Source organism: Gopherus flavomarginatus, chromosome 8 (assembly GCF_025201925.1).
Source record: "Gopherus flavomarginatus isolate rGopFla2 chromosome 8, rGopFla2.mat.asm, whole genome shotgun sequence".
Classification (NCBI taxonomy): domain Eukaryota; kingdom Metazoa; phylum Chordata; order Testudines; family Testudinidae; genus Gopherus; species Gopherus flavomarginatus.
The window spans coordinates 82,931,443-82,953,996 of NC_066624.1; the positions used below are offsets into that span (position 1 = coordinate 82,931,443).

General features: G+C 42.6%; 1 protein-coding gene across 1 annotated transcript in view; it reads right to left on the reverse strand.

Moving 5' to 3' along the window:
- Nucleotides 1-22,554, reverse strand: part of SLC9A9 (solute carrier family 9 member A9) — a 364,826-nt gene that overhangs the window by 333,144 nt on the left and 9,128 nt on the right. The window contains exons 2-4 of the mRNA XM_050965939.1: nt 20,299-20,498; nt 4,881-4,958; nt 4,115-4,191 (exon numbers count right to left, since the gene is read on the reverse strand). Coding sequence (XP_050821896.1) covers nt 4,115-4,191; nt 4,881-4,958; nt 20,299-20,498 — 355 coding nt within the window. The remainder of the gene's footprint in view (nt 1-4,114; nt 4,192-4,880; nt 4,959-20,298; nt 20,499-22,554) is intronic.

Here is a 22,554-nt window from a genome sequence, read left to right on the forward strand (position 1 = left end):
ATAAAACTGGCTGAGAATGGCCCGGGAGCATCTTGAACACCCTTGAAAGTAGATATATATATTTTTGGCCTTCATAGTGCTTGGAAGGGTATTCTAAAACATTGAAAAACTAATCAAGTTCATCTACTAGAAGGATCCATTTCACTGAGTTTTCAAAGTTCTATTAAGTTATTTAGATGCATTAAAAGATCATAAAAATGCACATAATTATTCCCACCCCCACAGTTATCTATTGCTTCTCTTAAAATTGGTCAGAGTCCAGTCACTGAGCCAGCTGTAACAGTAATTTACACAGTGTAACAGAACAAACTTGGTAAGCGTTATCTCCAGGATAGAGTAAAAAAGACACAGTTATGTGCTTTTATCACTGCATGACTCAGGCAGACTTATGAAGTCGAGGGGTGGTGAGTGATTCCATTAGAAACCAGGACAAAATATTCTGAAATGTACATATATACATAACTTCCCCTGAATTCGCCAGCACCAGCCCCCAGTCAAACTTTGGAGAATTCTATGGCAAGAACAAGCAGGTCTGGCACTCCGTTGCACACTCCCCACCCCTACTTTCTTTTCAATCAAGCTCAGTAAGTCCCTCGGCCCGTGCCACTTCCAGCAGCTCCCATTGGCACAGAACAGCAATCCGCAGCCAGTGGGAGCTGCGTTCTAACGGACCTGCGGACGGGGCAGATAAACAAACCGGCCCACCAGGGGCCTTCCCTGCTGTCATGGTATAATTCCCCACCCTGAACCTTAGCATCCAAAAGATGGGGTACCAGCATGAATTCCTCTAAGTTCAATTACCAGCTTAGAACCTGTAGCGCTGCCACCAACCAGGAATTCCAGTGCCTGGTACACTCTGGTCCCCCCAAAACCTTGCCCAGGGACTCCAAAGACCCAGACCCTCTGGATCTTAACACAAGGAAAGTAAACCTTTTCCCTCACCATTGCCTCTCCCAGGCTTCCCCTCCCTGGGTTACCCTGGAAGATCACTGTGATTCAAACTCCTTGAATCTTAAAACAGAGAGGAAAATGCACCTTCCCCTCTCCTTCTATCCTCCCCTCCCATATTCTCCCTGAGAGAGACAGTAATCCTAACACAGAGAGAAATTAGCCTCTCTCTCCCCCTTCTCTCCTTTCTCCCCACCAATTCCCTGGTGAATCCAGACCCTGTCCCCTGGGGTCTCACACCAGAATAAAAAAAAATCAGGTTCTTAAACAAGAAAAACTTTTAATTAAAGAAGGAACAAAGGTAAAAATTATCTTTGTAAATTTAAGATGGAATACGTTACAGGGTCTTTCAGCTATAGACACTGGGAATACCCTACCAGCCTAAGTATTCAAGTACAAATTAAAATCCTTTCAGCAAAATATAAATTTGAATTCCTTCCAGCCAAATACACATTTGCAAATAAAGAAAACAAGCATAAGCCTAACTCGCTTTATCTACCTAGTACTCACTATTTTGAATCTATAAGAACCTGTATCAGGGAGATTGGAGAGAAACCTGGTTGCACATCTGGTCCCTCTGAGCCCCCAGAGTGAACAACAACCAAAAACTAACAGCACACACAAAAACTTCCCTCCCTCAAGATTTGAAAATATCCTGTCCTCTGATTGGTCCTATGGTCAGGTGACAGCCAGGCTCACTGTTCTTGTTAACCCTTTCCAGGCAAAAGAGATATGAAGCACTTTTGTTCTATTAACTCTTACTTATCTGTTTATGACACCTGCACAAGCGACAACCCCTGTTTGAGAAACCCTGAGTTAGACAAAGGGGTGTTGGGTAAGGAGAGTTAGAGTGAGAAGTTTTACATGGGGGATGGGCGGGAGTTGGGAAGACATTCAAAAGGAGAGGTATCCAGACCCAGAGAGGTTGGCAGAACTGCTGGACCCTGGAACAAGACTCCAGGGAGGAGGAAATGAGGAGACTGCTGCAGGGAGGGAGGGAGCTAACCACAGTTTGACATAGTCATTTTCTAAATATTCATCAAATAATTTACATAAAAAAATAAAAGCCAGCATTATCTGGGAAAAAATTGGGAACATTATTTGATTAATATTAATCAACCAGCTCCAGTATTAACAAGGTGGATGAAACCTTGAAAGTTGAAATAATTCAGATAAACATCTAAATGGAAGTCCAGACCTTTGGCAATTTATCCGTTAGTGCTGGTGCCACATAAATGATATTTTCATATATAAGACCCAAAAGTTCTTATCTCTAGCACGCCGTTTTAACAAGTTTCCTCACTTAAATTCTCCAGGTTCCAGATATACAGCTGCTGTTACTTGCAAACACTGTAGCACTGATCTTAAAAATTATTCAGCCTCTTGTATATACATATTACATGCACCCACATGGGGAAGTACACATTTACCCAGATACTTTGGGCCAGATTCTTAGCTGGTATAAACTGGCATAGCTCCATTGAAGCCAATTTACATCAGCTAAGCGTTTGGCTAACTTTTTAGAAACTGCCTGGTGTGCTTGTGTCTCTCTGCCCTCTACTAGAGGGAATCAGAACAGCTCAACTGTGACATACCCGCATGCATCTGACGAAGTGGGTATTCACCCACGAAAGCTCATGCTCCAATACTTCTGTTAGTCTACAAGGTGCCACAGGACTCCTTGTCGCTTTTTACAGATCCAGACTAACACAGCTACCCCTCTGATACTCAACTGTGACAGGAGCTGCACAGCTCCCGGCTAACCCAGATTTTCTTCAGCTCATGTGGCAGGAACCTGTGCTTTTGGAGCATGATGATTACATTTCTCTCTACTGTCAGTGAAATTCTGAGTGACCAAAGCATGCAGTATAATAAAAACCAAAAAATCCTAGGTGATGATGGGTTTGTTATAGTACATGCAAGTTGCGTGTGCTGTTGGCTACTTTGAATCTTACTAAGATGACAAGAAAGTTAACTCTGATGTCAAGATACGCATTTTTGTCTTGCTTCCATTGAAAGGATAGTTTTTACAAGTATTAAATTTTGAATTACAGACTAATCCATCAGTCACTGATGTTTTCGTAATACTGAATTGACATGAAATGTGAAAGTTCTGTCTTATGATGATGTTGAAAAGGAACATATATTTTGACTGCACACATATAACTTTACTTAAGATCTGTTATAAAAAGCAAGAAGATAGGAGTCAAAGTTAATTGCTTTCATAATTTGAAAGCACTCTGCCTAGGTTCAAAAGTCTGATCACTTCTAAATTAAAGCACATGCATAAAATTGAAGTGCTACCATAAATCCTTGTGTACCAGGCTAAATAACTTAAATGGCTCATTTAAGAATTACACATACCAGGATCTCAGGTAACCTACAAGTTTCAATGAGCCGCTAACCTGAAAGTTGAACCTCAGTAAATTCCCAAACTTGTAATCTGTAAAATAAGCCCTCCTCCTTCAACTCCACACAATCCCAGATAGATGGCTAATGAAGTCTTAGGTCCCAACCCTGAAATGAGCTCTGCATAGGCAGACCCCTGTAAGGAGTTCTGTTAGCTTCAGCAGGGCTCTGTGCAGGTGCAGAGCTCATTGAAGAAACCTTGGTTAAGAACCAGTTATTACCCTTTTACTGCTGCAGGAATTTTCCTACACGACCAGGGCTGAAGCTTGTCTCATTGTCGCACTGACTCTAATCTATTTTCCACATATGATACTGGATATCCACTACAGTTCAAGAACCTTAAAATTCCTCCTTTCTTCCTGGAGATTTCTTGTCCTGTAAATGGAATGCCAGTAAAGAACAGTGTGTTCCCCCAAGGAGAATGCTTCCTTCTTGCAGGACAGATAAAACGTTAATGCTACATGACTGTAAAAGGCAGCCTGTGCCTATATAAAGATCACAAATTAGGGCCCAAGTGTGTAAGATACTGAGTGTCTCAAGGAAAGGGTTCGGCCTATACCATGACTGCATCTTGAATTTTCCATCTCAACCTCACCTGAAGGTAGAACTTCATTGTTTAGGAAAGTCATGAATAGATATGCAGGAAAATGCCTTCGTATTAGACTAACACCGGTGCAGTAAATCATGTGCCCTTTTATCAGGAAAATCGACTAATCTTAAACTTGAACAAGAATAATAGGATGTGAATTTCACTTACCCAATGACAATGCAAGAGATGGCAGTTCCCAAAAAGGCATATGTTAAAATTGATCCTAAATTACGAAAAAAATGTCTCTGGGGAAACAAAGTGTGAAAAATACAATGTCAAATTTAGCAGAGTTCATCTTAGAAACCTAAATTCAAGTTCAGACACCAATTTTAGGAGTCCCATTCAAGTCATTCTGGCAGTTGCTATAGTAGTTCTTCAGGACTGGAAAAACAAACAAACCACAGGCTTCAAATGTGCTTTTGAAAATATGATCTAAGACCTCCTCATGTTCTGTCAGTGTCTATATGTCACTGATCTTCCCTTTCTGCATCTCAAGTATGAATTGCATAGTCATGTATGAAAGTTAGTGGTCATAATGAAAGCTCAGGTTCTTAATGACCTATGTAAATATTACAATGAATCCCCTCCCTTACACAGATGTAGGTCCCAATTCTGCATGGTAGGAGGACTGCTGCACACATGTGGAGCCTCACTGACTTCAAAGGGGCCTTGCATGGGCACAGCAATTCACCCACACTTTGAAGTGCAAGATCAGAGCCTTACAGAAGCGTAACAGAGAGCAGAATCAGGCCCATGGGTTTGAAGTCTTAAACAGTTATTTTTCATTCTCTTCTCTGATATCAAGTGGCCTAAATAATTACCATGCAAAAGAATTTCAAACTGACGATTACTTAGATTCTTCTCCCCACCAATGTAACAGTGGCACTACAAAGTAGCCATCAGACCAACCCACCTTCTGTAAGAAATCACTTACCTTCTTTAAACTATATCCAGCATGAAATATAATGGGTGGCAGTAAAACATTGAAGAAGATCGAAGGATCAAATGTCATCTGCCAGAAAAGACAAAGATATTGAGTAAGGAAAAAGTAAAGCAGCCATTCAGTTTGTTATGGAAGGTTTTAAGTGAGAGTCAGGCCATTTTAAAATCAGGATTAATCACGGTGTCAGGCTTAATAAGTTATTCTCAGAAGTGCGGAAACTAGACAAATTACTCAGAGTTATTATCTGAATAAATACTAGTTTAGAGTTCCCTGCTGCGTGTGCATATAGTACAATATTCAGACATTTTTGTAAAAAAATATTAAGCATAAGAAATAAGTAGTGCTCTGTCAATACAGAACACAGGCAAATTACATTTTATATGTTAAGAAGAGTAATGAACTAGATGGCCTGGTAAGTTTGGTGGTGGACTGGGGACTCCTGGCTAAGCCACAGATTTCATCCATGATTTTTGGAAAGTCATCCCGTGCCTCAGTTTCCCACCTGTAAAATGGGATAATACCTTCCTACTCCATAGATGTTTTGCAAAGATAATGATTCTGAGGTGCTCTGATACTGGGATGATGGCCATACAAGTTGCTACATAGCTAGAAACTGCACACAAAACTAAATTAAAAGGAAAAATAAATCCTTCTTGTGTTTCCTTGTTCCAAATAAAGGAGATCTTCCCTCTCATGGGAGGATATTCTCCATCTTTGCTTATGCTTATTTACTTTTTATTTTGCTTTACCAACTTTAATAATAAAAACCTCATAAAAGAATGGCAAAACTGGGTCAGATCAATGGTTCATCTAGCCAGTAGCCTGTCTCCCAACAGTGACCAGTGCCAGATGCTTCAGAGGGAATGAACAGAACAGGGCACTTATGGAGTGATCCATCTCCTAATGTCCCATCTCAGCTTCTGGCAGTCAGAAGCTTAGGAACACACAGAGGATGGGGTTGCATCCCTGATCATCTTGGCTAATTGCCATTGATGGACCTATCCTCCATGAACTTATCTAATTCTTTTTTGAACCCTGTTATAGTCTTGGCCTTCACAATATCCTCTGACAAAGAGTTCCACAGGTTGACTGCATTGTGTGAAGAAGTACTTCATTATATTTGTTTTAAACCTGCTGCCTATTAATTTCATTGGGTGACCCCTGATTTGTGTGTTATATGTAGGGGTAAATAACACTTCCTTAGTCACTTCTCCACACCAGTCATGATTTTATAGACCTCTATCACATCTCCCCTTAATCATGTCTTTTCTAATATGAACAGTCCCCATATTTTTAATCTCTCCTAAGATAGAAGCTGTTCAATAATTTTTGTTGCCCTTCTCTGTACTTATTCCAATATTTTTTTTCAGATGGAACAACCAGGACTACATGTGATATTCAAGGTGTACCATGGATTTATATAGTGGCATTATGATATTTTCTGTCTTATAATGTATCCATTTCCTAATAGTTCCTAACATTGTTAGCCTTTTTGATTTTCACTGCACACTGAGCAGCTGTTTTCAGAAAACTGTCTACAATGACTCCAAGATCTCTTTCTTGAGTGGCAACAGCTCACTTAGACCTCATTGTTTTGTATGTATAGGTGGGATTATGTTTTCCAACACACATTATTTTGCATTTATTAATGCAGAATTTAATCTGCCATTTTGTTGCCCAGTCACCCAGTTTTGAGAGATCCCTTTTGTAACTCTTGGCAGGCAGCTTTGGACTTGACTATCTTGACTAATTATGTATCATCTGCAAACTTCACCGCCTTACTGTGAACCTCTTTTTCCAGATCATTTATGAATATGTAGAACTTGTCCAAGTACAGATCGTTGGGGGACACCACTATTTACCTCCGTCCACTGTGAAAACTGGCCATTTATTTCTACCCTTTGTTTCCTATCTTTTAACCAGTTACTGATCCATGACAGAACCTTCCTTCTTACCCCATGACTTCCTATTTTGCTTATGAGTCTTTGGTGAGGGATTCTGTAAATGGCTTTCTGAAAGTCCAAGAACACCATATCCCCTGGGCCACCCTTATCCACATATTTGTTGATGCTCTCAAAGAATTCTAATAGAGTGGTGAGGCATGATTTCCCTTTACAAAAGCCATGTGGACTCTTCCCCAACATATCATGCTTGTCTATGTGTCTGATAATTCTGTTCTTTCATATAGTTTCAACCAACTTGCCAGGTATTGAAGTTAGGCTTACCAGCCTGTAACTGCCAGGATTGCCTCTGGACACATTTTTTAAAATCGGCATCACGTTAGCTATCCACCAGTTATCTCATGCAGCCAATGCTGTAATGAAAGAGGTGCTCGGGCTCAAGCAATTTTTTTTTTACTTTCATAACTGATGTGGCAAGCCCAGAGGTGCCAGAGCTATGAACTGCCAACCCTAGAGGTGCTAGAGCTGAGCCCTGGCAAGCCCTAGCACAAATTAAGCACAGCATACAGTGGCAGATTTAAACGATAGGTTACATACTACAGTTTGTAGTTCTGCAATTTCATATTTGAGATCCTTCAGAACTCTTGAGTGTATACCATCTGGTCCTGGTGACTTACTGTTATTACTGTTTAATTTATTCTAAAACCTCCTCTATTGGCACCTCATTCTGGGACAGTAACTCAGATGATCACCTAAAAAGAATGGCTCAGATGTGGGAATCTCCTTCACATCCTCTGCAATGAGGACTCATGTAAAGAATTTATTTAGTTTCTCTGCAAATGCCTGGTCTTCCCTAAGTACTCCTTTAGCACCTTGATTGTCCAGTGGCCCTACTGATTGTTTGGCAAACTTCCTGCTTCTGATGTACTTAAATTTTTTGCTGTTAGTTTTTGTGCCTTTTGCTAGTTGCTCTTCAAATTCTTTTTTCACCCAGCTAGTTATACTTTTACTTATATTTGACTTGCCAGAGTTTATGCTCCTTTCTATTTGCCTCAATAGGATTTGACTTCCAATTTGTAAAAGATGTCTTTTTGTCTTGAACCTGTCTCTATTCCTCCGTTGTTTAGCCATGGTAGAATTTGTTGGCTCTCTTACTGGTGCTGGTTTTTTGTTTTTGTTTTATTTAGGGAAAATAGTTTGTGTCTCTATTATGCTGTTTTTAAAAAGTTGCACTCTTGTGACTGTTCCTTTTAATTTCCATTTAACCACCTTCCTCATTTTTCTGTAGTTCCCCCTTTTAAAGTTAAATGCTACTGTGATGGGTTTCTTTGGTCTTCCCCCTCCCCTTAAAAATGTTAAGTTTAATTACAGTATGGTAACTATTACTGAGCGCCTCAGCTACATTCATCTCTTAAGTGCACCACTTTGGACTAAATCAAGAATTGCCTCTCCCCTTATGGATTCCAGGACTAGCTGCTCCAAGAAGCAATCATTAATGGTGTCTAGACATTTTATCTCTGCATCCCATCCTGAGATGACATGTTTCCAGTCAATAGAGGGATAGCTGAAATTCCCCATTATTAGTGAGTTTTCTGTTTTTGTAGCCTCTTTGATCTCCCTGTGCATTTCACAATCACTGTCACCATCCTGGTCAGATGGCTGGTAGTGTGTTCCTATTGCTATTCTCTTATTATTCAAGCATGGAATTTCTATCCTTTCTATGGTACAGTTTGAGTCATTTAAGATTTTTACTATATTTGACTCTATGCTTTCTTACACATATTATGCCCTCCCCCACCAGCATGACCTAGTCTATCATTCCTATGTATTTTTTACCCTGGTGTTAACCACGTCCTATTTATTTTCATCATTCCACCAAGTTTCTTTGATGTCGATGATACTCTAATTCACCCCTTCTAGTAAAAACTTTCCAGCTCAGTCACTGGAGCAGCTGGTTAGCATTCAGTTTTAAAATTTTCCCCAAACATAGCTGTTTTGGAAAAGGGCCTGTGTACCTGTTTAATATTCATTTTTCTAGATTCCATAGAAAAATACTTATGCAGGAGAATTTTTTTTCTGACTGCATGTACTGCAAACTCAATTTGGGTTCGAAAGGTGAAGCTGGGTTCTCTCAATCTCACATCATCTCCAGGCATAAAGGACCTGCAGGCTAAATTAGCCCCTTAGCATTGTCTAAGCAAGGGCAGTTTGAACTATACGGGAATGAACAGAACGGTGCACCAAAGTACTGAGCTGTAATTCCCCCAGATGGGCACTGCGGACAGGAACTGAAAGGTTCCTAGTTTATCTTAAGGTAATCATTTTTTAAGGGAACTACATTAAAGTGAACTAGGAACATTCTACTTGACAGTAAAATATAGTTTTGCCAAGATGTGAATTTGCCCTTTCGACAAGAGATCTGGTTGGTGGGAAAATGCTGAATTCACACATGTACTAGGAAGCCTTTCCTTTAAACTTCAGATGTTTTGCTGTTTCTTTTAGGAGAGTATATTCATTAGAGGGCTTTTAATGTGCTTGATTATTAACAGTTCAGCTACTTTACCAATAACATCCTGTAGCTCTTCATTATCATTTCTGTTCCCATCTGTACTGATAGTGCAGGAAAAACTGCCATGGCAATGAAACTGAAATATCCTCTCAGTGGCACTCATCTATCCCTATGAGACAACAGCTTATTTATCTTCTGCACTGCTGGAGATGCAACACATCATTGTGTGTGGAAATCTGAGAGGGACTAAGTCCACCATGGCTGTTGGTATGCCACCTTGTGAGGAAAAAGTGGTCTGTCTTGGAAGCAGCAGGGGGTTACATTATATTCTCCATTTTCAATGGATGAGACTCATCTATTCTGCATGGAGCCAGAGTAACCGGGATTTGTTTGGGGCAATGAGCAGTCCACTATTCACTCCCTAAACCAGGGCTGTGCCTCTATTCTACAATCCAGCCCTTCCTGCCCTCTAAACTGGGATAGCAGCAGCTGTTACTCCATACACCCTTATGCAAGCTGTTAGGCCCCTGGATCTGTGTAACCCTGGACTGTCAAACCCACTCAAGTCTCTGCTTAGCCCCGCTTGGGTCCCATACTGAGTTTCCTCACAGAGATGGGGTGGAGGGCTACCCATGTGTTATGCAGGAAGTCAGAATAGCTCAAGGTGATCCCTTCTAGCCTTAAATCGCAATAAAAATACAGTATATGTCCCCCAGCCCTACTAAAGTGATTAGGCAATGCGGAGGTTCTTGCATGGGCTCTTTGCTTTGGGGTGAATTTCACCCTATGAACATATACAGAGAGTATTACTTATGGCATTGGGTGAAAAGAATCAAACAAAATAAGAATCTGTGCCCCAACTTTGAATAGAACCTTTTTGCGGGTTCAGGAATAATTAGTTACCTTTTTTCCAATTGTCACACAATCCTATGCTCCTCATTTCTGCTTTAGGATGAGGAACAGAAGGACCAACATACCAGTGGAACAGCAGGTGATCCAACAAGTATGGGAAGCACCAATAATCTTGTGAAGAAACCTGTTCTCGTGAAACTTCCAGTTCAATTTTTCAGAGCCCATAGTTTTAAGGAGTTCAAATACATTTAGTATAAAGATCTGAACATTAGGGTCCAAATTCAATTCAGACCTCTTTTGAGGTTCATCCAGCCCCGTGCTTAATTTGTAATGAAAGATGTGCCAGGGCTCAAATGATTTTTGTACTTTTCATAACTGACATGGCAAGCCCAAAGGTGTCAGGACTATGAAATGCCAAGCCAGAGGTGCCAGGGCTCAGCATTTGTATTTAAAATAGCTTATCTACTTTAAAAACGTTCTTGTTGTTGATTTTATTCTCTGAACATTTCTGGAGCTAGTTTTGCCAGATGTCACGGCATAATCTTTGCTATTCTTCAGGTGTGATTCTCCACTCAGATATTCAGGCATGTCTCACTGCATAGCTTGAAAAATCTCTGACTGTATTTGTGTGCAAGTGAGAGCAACGGTCAACCGCACCATATCTAGGATTGGAGTCAAACCCTGATCATTGCTGGAAGGTTCTCTGCTTTTTTCAGAGGGTTATTCATTGTGAATATTCTACGCCCCGAGCAACAAATTACACCGACATAAGCGTTTGTGTATACAGCGCTATGTTGGCGGGAGAGCTTCTCTTGCCAACATAGCTTATGTCGCTCGCAGAGGTGGATTTTTATGTCAATGGGGGAGCTCTCTCTCACATCAGCATAGAGCATTTTTCACCAGACCGCTGCAATGGCACAGCTGCACTGGTACAGATATGCTGCTGCAGTGCTGTATGTATAGTCATACCCTTAATCACAAACAAAGTTATACCTATGAAAAAATGGGAGTGGCTCCAGTCCTGCAAGGTGCTTGGCACCCTTCACTGCACTGAATTCAGGGGTAGCTGTGGGTACTCAGTCTGTGCAGAAGGTGCTCAGTCCTATAGCATTTGATAGGATGAAACCATATGGGTTCTATAGAAATTACTCTCAAAACCTACAAAATATAATGGTTAGTCAAGTCCTTCCTATTGATCTTATGAGTCATCCTACAGAATTCTCTAGCAAGGACATACTTTTCTATTAAAACAGTTCCAAAGACCAATGGAAGAGTCGTTTTTTATTAAATTCTTGAGGAGTTCTTTTTATAAAGGAATTTGCACCACAAGACCTTGCATTTAAAATTTTAGGATCCAGTCTCCAGAAGTATCTAGTAATCCTACAAAGTGCTGAGGCTGAGATCCACAAATGGACTTCAGTGCATAAAGCCCAGTTTTAGGCACCACTGCAATCCATAAAACTCCCGCTCAGCTGCTACTTAACCCTGTAGGGGCCTGAATTTGCTAGATGTCTAAATTTTCTCTAAGAGTTCCCCAGGCACCTATGGACACGCTCACTGCTGCCTCAGGCAGGCGCCCACAGGCCTATCTCATACATAAGCCCCAGGGCGAGCCTCAAACCAGGTGAAGATAGGTTTTGCCCCACCAGTCTTGCCTGTGAGGCCTGATCTGATAGGTGTGCTCAGACCATACCTACCTCCACACAAAACAGCCAGAGAGGGAAAGAGGAACCTTTAGCCCAGTGGTTAGAAGACTCAGTCAGGATGTGACTCAATTCCTTCTTCTGCATCATGAGAAGAAGAGATTTGAACAGGGGTTTCCCATCTCTGAGGTATGTGCCCTAACTGGGCTATGAGACCTTCTGATCTGAGTATCTCGCTCCTGTTGAAGCTGTTCTACTGTATATAAATAATTAAATATGCACTGGGTGAGAGGGAAGGTGATTCTAATCTAGCAGTCAGGGCACTCATCTGATAGGTGGGAAACCTCTGTTCAATTCCCTTTTTCACATCAGGCAGAGGGCAGCAACTGAACAGGGGTCTTCAACACCCTGGGTGAATTCCCTAACCACAGGGCTAAAGGTTATAAGAGAGGCCACCTCTCCACCACTGTCACACAAGACATGGCTTAGGCATCTGACACCAGGAGAATGTTCCCAGCTGTGAATCCCAAGCAGAAATAGACACTTCCCTTCCATCTGGATTTAGGCATCTAACTCCATGAGGCGGTTGGAACTTAAGATACGTCCCCCCCACCCCATCTGCTATTGGCTAGTTTAGCTAGATCCCTGCTTAGTGGGCTAGCTTTTATGGCTCCCATTCTCTGGGGTCTCTCATTCCCCCCCTTCCTCCCCAACGCAACACATTGTACAGGAAGCCTAGGGAATTAACTCAAGGTTTGTGAATTCCACTGGGTGACAAGAAATTTAAAAGTTAGGCACTATAATGCCTAAGTCCTTTTGTGGATATGGGCCTGAGTGACAGACTTGGGCCTTGTCTATACTGGGGGGGGGGGGAAGATCAATCTAAGTTACACAACGTCAGCTATGTGAATAATGTAGCTGAAGTCAACATACTTAGATCTATTTACCGCAGGGTCCACACTAGGCTATGTCGATGAGAGATGCTCTCCCATCAACTCCCCTTGTGTTTCTCTTTAGGATGGAGTGCAGGTGTCATAAACAGATAAGTAAAAGTTAATAGAACAGAAGTGCTTCATATCTCTTTGTCTGGAAAGGGTTAACAAGTTCAGTAAGCCTGGCTGTCACCTGACCAGAGGACCAATCAGGAGACAGGATACTTTCAAATCTTGAGGGAGGGAAGTTTCTGTGTGTGCTGTTAGAATTGGTTGTTGTTCACTCTGGGGGCTCAGAGGGACCAGACGTGCAACCAGGTTTCTCTCCAATCTCCCTGATACAGGTTCTTATAGATTCAAAATAGTGAGTACTAGGTAGATAAAGCGAGTTAGGCTTATGGTTGTTTTCTTTATTTGCAAATGTGTATTTGGCTGAAAGGAGTTCAAATTGGTATTTTGCTGAAAAGATTTTAATTTGTACTTGTATACTTAGGCTGGGAGAGTATTCCCAGTGTCTATAGCTGAAAGACCCTGTACCTATTCCATTTTAAATTTACAAAGATAATTTTTACTGTTTTTCCTTCTTTAATTAAAAGCTTTTCTTGTTTAAGAACCTGATTGTTTTTTTATTCTGGTGAGACCCCAGGGGACGGGATCTGGATTCACCAGGGAATTGGTGGGGAGAAAGGAGGGAAGAGGGAGAGAGAGGCTGATTTCTCTCTGTGCCAGGATTACTTTCTCTCAGGAAGAGTCTGGGAGGGGGAAAGAGAAGGAGGGAGGAAGGTGAATTGTCCTCTCTGTTTTGTGATTCAAGGAGTTTGAATCACAGTAATCTTCCAGGGTAACCCAGGGAGGGGAAGCCTGGGAGAGGCAACGGTGAGGGAAAGGGTTTACTTTCCTTGTGTTAAGATCCAGAGGGTCTGGGTCTTGGGGGTCCCGGGGCAAGGTTTTGGGGGGACCAGAGTGTACCAGGCACTGGAATTCCTGGTTGGTGGCAGCGCTACAGGTTCTAAGCTGGTAATTGAGCTTAGAGGAATTCATGCTGGTACCCCATCTTTTGGACGCTAAGGTTCAGAGTGGGGAATTATACCATGACAGCAGGAGTTGAGTGGAGAGTGATCTGTGGTCGATTTAGAGCACGGGTGGGCAAACTACAGCCCGGGGGCCAGATCTGGCCCATCAGGGGTTTGGATCCAGCATGCAGGATTTCCGCCCCCATGGTGCTGCAGGCCCTTGCCACTCCCAGAAGTGGCCAGCACCACATCCCCGTGGCCCCTGGGAGAGGAGGCAGAGGGATCTGTGTGCTGCCTTCACCAGCAGACATTACCCCTTGCAGCTCCCATTGGCCAGGAATGGGGAACCACGGCCAACGGGAGCTTCGGGGGAGATACCCGCAGGTGAGGGCAGTGTGTAGAGGCCTCTGTCCTCCCTCTGCTGCCCCCAGTGGCCACAGGGATGTGGTGTCAGCCCCTTCCAGGAGTGGAGCAGCGTGGGGCTAGGGCAGGCAGGGACCCTATCTTAGCCCCACTGCATCCTGCTGCCACCCCAGAGCCTCTCCAGGTAAGCGGCGCCGGGCCGGAACCTGCACCCCAATCACCTGCCACACTCTAACCCCCTGCCGTGAGCCCCCTTGTGCACTCCACCTCCTCCCACACCTCACACTCCCTCCAGCACCCCAACCCCCTGCCCCAGCCCTACATTCATGGCCCTGCATGCAATTTCCCCACCCAGATGTGGCCCTCGGGCCAAAAAGTTTGCCCACCCCTGATTTAGAGGGTCTTCACTAGACCTGCTAAATTGACTGCCAATGCATCCATCACCACACATCAATCCCCAGTAAGTGTAGACAACCCTTTACTGTGTGTTGAGAGGGCTTACCATCTCGCAGAAGGCACAAAGCATCTCATAGGATTGGGCAACCTTATAACTAAATTTAAATGCCTATTTCGGATCACTCATTTGGTAACAGCTTTAAAGTCATTTGACATCACCTAGAATTTCTTAAGTACTGTAATAAATTTTACTTCAAGCTGCAGCCTGGATTGTCAAAGGGACACTGCAGTAGGTCACACTCCAGGAGTAAAAGCTCTTTAATAAAGGCTCATTACATATTTAAAATATTATATCATACTTCTTTCAGGAAAAGGAGTAATTATGCTGGGTTCTGCATTCCAGCAGATGAATGGGTATTTATGTGTTTAATTCCAATTAACAAATTAAATTGTGCTTAAAAATTCTTTGTTGATAGGAAAGCAGATGCTGCTTGGAGAAACATGTGCTCCCTTCTGTGCTTTTCCTAAATTGTCTGTTTTTTAGTGGGAAAGGTTTTGAATCAGATATACAATGTCTGTCAACTGCCGAAACAATTGATTTGGCAGGCGTGGAGTGTTCATATTGTTCTTCATTCTCCGCAGTTACTAGAGAGGACTAGGATGTGTTACAACATCTTAAATGGGGGAACTTCCTGGTTAGGGAGGTCACTAGTTGCTGCTTAAAGCATGGCTCTCTATATTTATACCCTCACACAACAAGATGTCAGAAGTCGATGAATCTCTCTCTCTGAAGAAGGAGTAGAGGACAAAAAAAGATCTCTAACTGCCAGAGTAGTGAGTGAGCAGGAAAAGTGTTGAATCTGCAGCAGGAAGGAATCAGAGCCCTGTCTCAGCACGGCAATGAGCCCGTAGAACAGATGGAGAAAAGGAAGTACTAGCAGTCAGTTGGGCCTGTGAACAGCTCAGGGTATATCCATCTGGCTTGAGTTTTAATAAAGAAACAGACCACAAGCCCTTAGTGGTATTACTGGGATCAAAGCCTCCACCTAGGATTCAAAGATTTTGGCTATAGCTAATGTGATTTTCGTTCAACCCTGAACATATTCCGGAGTAGCAGACACGCTATCTAGAAGACCAATGGGGCAGCCACCAATGGAAGATGAAAAAGCTTTAGAGAAAGATGTCAAAGTCTACACTTTGTTCTAGCAGCAAGTCCAGTATCTGCCAGCTGACTTCAGCAAACTGGAGCTTAACTAAAGCATGAGACTTGCCAGAAACAGACTCTAGTCTACCAAGGAGAGTGGGATCAAAGGAGTCAATTTCCAGCTGACCTACCACCATACTGACAGGACCAAAATGACCTTTCACATGCCAGATAGCCTGCTTCTGAAAGGACACACATTCTTGTCCCTACGAACTTCAGAAAGATACTCTCCAGTATCCTGGAGGGACACCAAAGTACAACCACCTGTGGAGCATGAGCATAGCAATCTGTGTGGTGGCCCAGTCTGAATAGGCAAAGTCACACCTCAGTAGAGGCTGCGAGATATGTAACAAGGAGGTGGGTGGGAGGGAATCTCCAAAACCATTTCTCTGTACAGAGCTATCTGAAGACCTTGGCAGTGGATAGCCACAAGATTTATTTTTTTCCATTATTATAGCTGATTAATTCTCCAGATATTTTGACTTAGCTAAACTTACACAGTGTTCCTTGGCACAGGTCATGCAGAAATGAAAGTCAATATCTACACCTCATGGAGTTGCTGTAGTCTGCATATCTGATAATGGGCCTCAATTTACCTCTAAAACATTCCTACATTTTGCACAGGACTTTGATTTTGAACATTGTAGGAGGAATCCACATTGCTCCCAGAATAACAAGGAGGTGGAAAGAGCAGTGCAGACTTTAAAAAGACCACTGCAAAAATCAGTGGCCCCATATAAAGCATTCCTAGGCATATTGGTCAACACCACTTGCATCTGGACTATCTCCATCAGAACTTCTGATGGGAAGACAAATAAGGAAATCTTTGTGGCAACAATACAGATTAAACTGGTCCGACTTGATGGAATTTCAAAAATAGGATGCTGAACTCAAAATTCAACCACCAAAAAGCTTCCATATTCAGCACAGAACAAAAGCATTACCTGAACAGACAGTGGTGGATTAGCCTCTGGGCCAACAGGGTCCATGCCCATGGGCCCCGGCCAATTTGGGGGGCCTGGAAAAATGGGCACCCCATGCCCTGACCCAATTCCTGCTGCCTAACCAGCACTCCTGCCGGCAGGTGGGGAGCAGGATCAGGGCATGGTGGCTTGCCCTGCTCCCTCCTGGCAGGAGCACCAGGGGGGTGGGAGCAAGCCCTTGGGTCTCAACCCCTCCTGGCAGGAGCACTAGGGGGAACTGCAGGTAGAAGAGGAGGGGAGGGGCCCTCACTTGCTCTGGCCCAGGGCCCCAAAAAATCCTAATCCGCCTCTGTGACAGGAGGTGAGAACAAAGTTTGGATCAAGAGCTCCCAGACATTTGAAACTGTTTTTGGAATTGTTCAGAACTTGGTAGAAACTCTCATATCCTACCAAGTGGGGACTCCAAGAGGACTTCTCCAGAGGAATCAGATTCATCTTCTGTATTTCCCAACATACCACAGAGAGGATCTGGGGCTTGCAAGTACTCTGTAAGGAATTAAGCCCCCTCCTCAGGGAACTCCATGCACAAACTCCACAGAAGTGATAACACAGGCTGGAAGACTGATCAGACCCCCTCAAAGACCTGCTGGGAAGCGGGGGCGCCTATTTTATTGGGAGGGGCAATTGGCCAGGGCCCCTGGGCACGGTCCCTGTTGGCCCCGGGGCTAATCCGTCACTGGTCTTCATACAATCTGGAAAATGCCAGCACTTTGTGGGTTAATCCTGTGCATTGCACTTGGCCTCGTCGACAAAAAGTGTTAATTGAAAGTGGCAAATTTTAATAATTTTGGAAAAAACTTTATCATAATCACCATTCCTGCAATTTGTGGAATTAAGTTATCTGAAAAACATTTTTTCAGGTAGGAAGCAAAACAACATTTTTCCCTATTCCATTTTAATGTATAGTATTTTGCAAAAGTTTTGAGGCATAAATCTATATTGAGCCAGATCCTCAGCTGGTATAAGTTGCTATACATCTACTGACTTCAATGAAGTACATCCCTTTTTATCATGTATGTATGAAATCTATCTAATCTGTACGAAAAACTACAACGCTAAGGATTTGAACTCAGTATGACAGATATGTGTAGCTGGTAGGAAAAACAGATTTTGCATAACAGCCATGGGAATTTATGGATCTTGCCCACATTTATCTCCTGCACAGAAATCCACTGAGCACAAAAGAGAAAGAGAGAACTCTTCATTCTGTCTTGATTTCTTCTTGTACTGCTCTGACTTACGCCAGCTGGCAGCAGTCCCTAAAGGACCGTACATCAGCTGAGAATTGGCAGAACACAGTTCCATTCTAATTCCACTCTGAAGAAGACCCCAAAACCCCTTCCCTCCCTGACATGTCCCCTACAGCAGGGTGGACTGAACTGTTGACATGAGAGCTGCTATAAACCAGATTTACACCAAGAGAGAGCTCTCACTTCCTGGTTTAGCCAGGTCCAAGTGCAGCGGAAAGAGGCCAGAATACAGGATGGAATCTAGCCCACTGCTTTGGCCGCCATATGGAACACATTTTGTTCTACAAGTGCCACTGCGAAAAACAAAGAGACATGTAATAAAAATGGAATACTGCTTAGAGTTCAAACAAAGTGCATTCCTCAATGCATTCCAAGTCCTATATGTATGAAACAGATGTATTTTTACTGTGTGTTTTGCTTCTTGAAACAAAAGACTGGGGAAGAAAAACAATGTACATTTTCATTATAAAATAAGACGTTCATTAAAATGATTTCTCAAAAGTGATGTTAGTATGAACATAGGTCTGAACAAAAATTTAAAAAATGGTCGGCCTTGCTATTGCTAGTATAGTGCCTGTATTCTCCATCAAATTCAGGCCTGCAGAGATAGCGTTCTGCTTTTTTAACTTCATTTCAAGTAACTCCCAGTACAACAGAATCCTATTTACAGCCTAGCATTGAGAGACAAAAGACGTTATAATAATAAGCCTGTGTAATTCATTCTTCTGTCTGGGGGCGCTCCTATATTAATATCTTTAAAAGTGACAGCATGACATTAGCATAATGGCTTGCTCCTCCTCTGTCCAGATAAAGTGCTTTAAAAAAAATGGCTACAATATACTAGATGGATTATTTAGCTTTATAGCAAGCAGACCTGACTGCAAAATTGCTTCCGTCTTCTTACCAACAGATAACTTGATTTGATAAACAGGAAGTGAGAACTCAGCAAAAAATATTTTTTTTACACTGTTCTGCTTACTCTGAGTTATTAGACTAATGTGAACCGGCTGGCAAATAATGGGATGTGGTAAATTTAGCTCCACTGACAACTTTATGGGAAATAAGATGGAGAAAGAACTTTTTACCACTAACTCTTCTAAACCGAGTGTCTCAAAAGTCAGTAAGTAAATTAGATTAACCTTATTTCCATAGGCAACAGAAATCCTAATTGCATATTTTTATTATTCAAAACAATGCTATGATATAACAAAAAGATATTTATAAATCATGGCACAGGCTAATCACTGCTGAAAAGGCTCAGGAACCTTATATGATGAAGTCAAAGGGGAATTTTGGTTTGCACAAAACAATCAAGAAATAGGCCAAAATGCAAGCATTGTTTTTAATTATTATTTTTAAACCAAAGGCAGGAAAGGCTCTCTGGGGCCTGTTTTCACCTTCTAAATTCTGCTGAATTTGCATTTGTTGCATAGTGTAAAGTGGAGGTGGAGTGAATCACGCAGGCATAGTTTGAAGTAGCAGCATCTGCAGCATATTCCCCTCCCTGTGGCCTGAAGAAACCCACAATGCTAACTCCACAGAGCTGAGGCTTTAGAGAATCTTTTCACAGTGCCAGGCTGGGGAAAGAGGGGAGGATGATCCCCTGACAAGGCTGCAATTTATGCAGTTCCATTATAACGCACAGGTAAGTTAGTTACAAGGCAACACACATGAAGGAATTGGAAGTCATACAGTAATGGAGTGTAATAACAGAAGTGAAGTTTAAGCAGTTCCTCACATGTTTAGAATCTTGCTATGCACATGTTTTCTCTCTCATTACAACATGAGAAATGTGCTGTTCTGAAAAGTTCTTGTTGGGTTTTTGCAACATTTTCTTTCTTAGAAATTTAGAAAAAAGGGAGTGTGGGGGAGAAAGAGCATAAAATGTAGATTTTAATATTAACATTACATTCAAAATTTTTGATTCCAAGTAGAGCTGCTTAAGTAATGAAAACACTGATTTGTAAGTAATTTATTCAATGGCTGATGGAGGGAAATGTGTTGAGTTCATCACTCTCTAATATGATTTGACCAGATCTTCTCAAGATAAAGCCAATATTTGTGGGGGCTGAAGTGGTCATACCAGAGAACTCAGGCAATTGTTTTGTTCACACAGCCTCCTGCCTGCAGCAGAGCGGTGAACTATTATTCTTTTCTGTTTCATAGCAATTGGACATCTAATTCACCTTATTTCCTTTTTCTGTCTGTTCTCCTTCCTGTTCCTCCCTTGTCATCCTAAAGTCAAAATAAGTGTCCACATCACACTATAAATAGGGACAGATTCTCCTTTCACAGTGGCATAAGTTAATAAAGCAAGAACTCATTTCATAACACACAAGGATAATGGTGGATAATCCTTTTACCTTTTGAAGCATTGCATTGCCTTGGTGGGCATTAATGTTGTGTTGGCTGATTTCCCTTTTGTACTGATATTCATATACTTGGTTTGTTATATTAACAAGTAGAGTGGGTGGGCCAAACTTCAGCTTCTCACAAGGATAGACAGTTCCACTTTCAAAGTCTGTTGGTGTTGCATATCGTATAATTAATCCCATTAGGAGACCTGAAGATTAGAAACATAAGAGGTTAAAATACTGTAAGTGTCTGATACAGCATTGGTTGTGGACATGGAGAAGAAAAGTATGGTGGTGCTCCTTCACCAACAGCACCACCGAGGTGCACTACAGGCAGCATTGTGTGGATGAATATGGAACATTAAAGGACATGGCAATTTCTGGATGAATACAGGGGTGGACATGAGAGTTTTACATGCACTTGGAACAGATCATACTTCTGTGATCCAGGTATTGGGGTTATTCTGATGTTTTTACTAACCATGTTACTCAGCTACTGCATGCCTAATAAGGTATTTGTGGTAAGTGCGTATTTAGAGTGGGAGGATGCTTTTGTGGCTAAAACACTGTACTGGAAGTCAAGAGATAATGTTCTTATCTCAGCAACTCTGAAGACTTCTTGTGTTAAAGTTACGTTGGGCAAGTTGTTACTCACTCTGTCCTAGGACACATTCTGCATATTGTAAGGAGCTATGCAGTTATGGTGCTATATAAATAATGAACAATAAAAATGGAAAGAAAGGAAAGAAGGATACTGTTGTGGTTAAGACACAGAGACTTAGATTTAGTTCCTGGCTATGTCTACACCACAGCAGTTTATACTGCAGTTTGCATAGATATACCTGGACTAGCTGTATGTACTCTAGCTACTTTGCTAAAAATAGCAGTGAAGACATGGCAGCACAGGCTTCACTATGGGCTGCACAAGCAAGCACATGCTTAGGGGAGTCAGGCGGACTTGTGCAGCCATGTCGTCACTACTGTTTCTTAGCGAACTAGCTAGATTAGACATACCCACCTGAGATTTAAACAAGCTGCAAATCACAACCCCAGCTGCAGTGTAGCTATGCTGCTGACCGCCTGTGGGACTCTGGTCAACTCACCAACAGTGTCCCTCAGATGGAGAAAATAAGACTTCCCAATTTGCCACGTGTGTTGTGAGTATTGTTGATAATCAATGAGTTCATTTTATTTATTGATAAGATGTCAGATACCTTTGCTCAATTGGTTTATTGAACACAGCGGCAGCTCCAGGCACCAACGCATGCCTGGGGCGGCAAGGTGCGGGGGGCGGCCTACCGGTCCCTGAGAGGGCAGCAGTCAGGCTGCCTTTGGCAGCTTGCCTGCGGGAGGTCCGCCGGTCCTGCAGCTTTGGCGGCAATTCAGTGGCAGGTACACCAAATCCGTGGGACCGGGGACCTCCCACAGACGCCCTGCCGAATCCGCAGGACCAGGGCCCTCCCGAAGGCACACCGCCGAAGCCACAGGACCGGGGACCTCCCACAGGCGCGCTGCCGAAGCCGTGAGACCAGGGACCTCCCACAGGTGCGTTGCCAAAGGCAGCCTGCCTGCCGTGCTTGGGGCAGCAAAAAAGCTAGAGCCGCCCCTGATTGAACATAGATTCATAGACTCATAGACTCTAGGACTGGAAGGGACCTCAAGAGATCATCGAGTCCAGTCCCCTCATGGCAGGGCCAAATACTGTCTAGACCATCCCTGATAGACATTTATCTAACCTACTCTTAAATATCTTCAGAGTTGGAGATTCCACAACCTTCCTAGGCAATTTATTCCAGTGTTTAACCACCCTGACAGTTAGGAACTTTTTCCTAATGTCCAATCTAAATCTCCCTTGCTGCAGTTTAAGCCCATTGCTTCTTGTTCTATCATTGGAGGCTAAGGTGAACAAGTTTTCTCCCTCCTCCTGATGACACCCTTTTAGATACCTGAAAACTGCTATCAGGTCCCCTCTCAGTCTTCTTTTTTCCAAACTAAACAAACCCAGTTCTTTCAGCCTTCCTTCATAGGTCATGGTCTCTAGACCTTTAATCATTCTTTGTTGCTCTTCTCTGGACCCTCTCCAATTTCACCACATCTTTCTTGAAATGCAGTGCCCAGAACTGGGCACAATACTCCAGTTGAGGCCTAACCAGCGCAGAGTAGAGCAGAAGAATGACTTCTCGTATCTTGCTCACAACACATCTGTTAATGCATCCCAGAATCATGTTTTCTTTGTTTGCAACAGCATCACACTCTTGACTCATA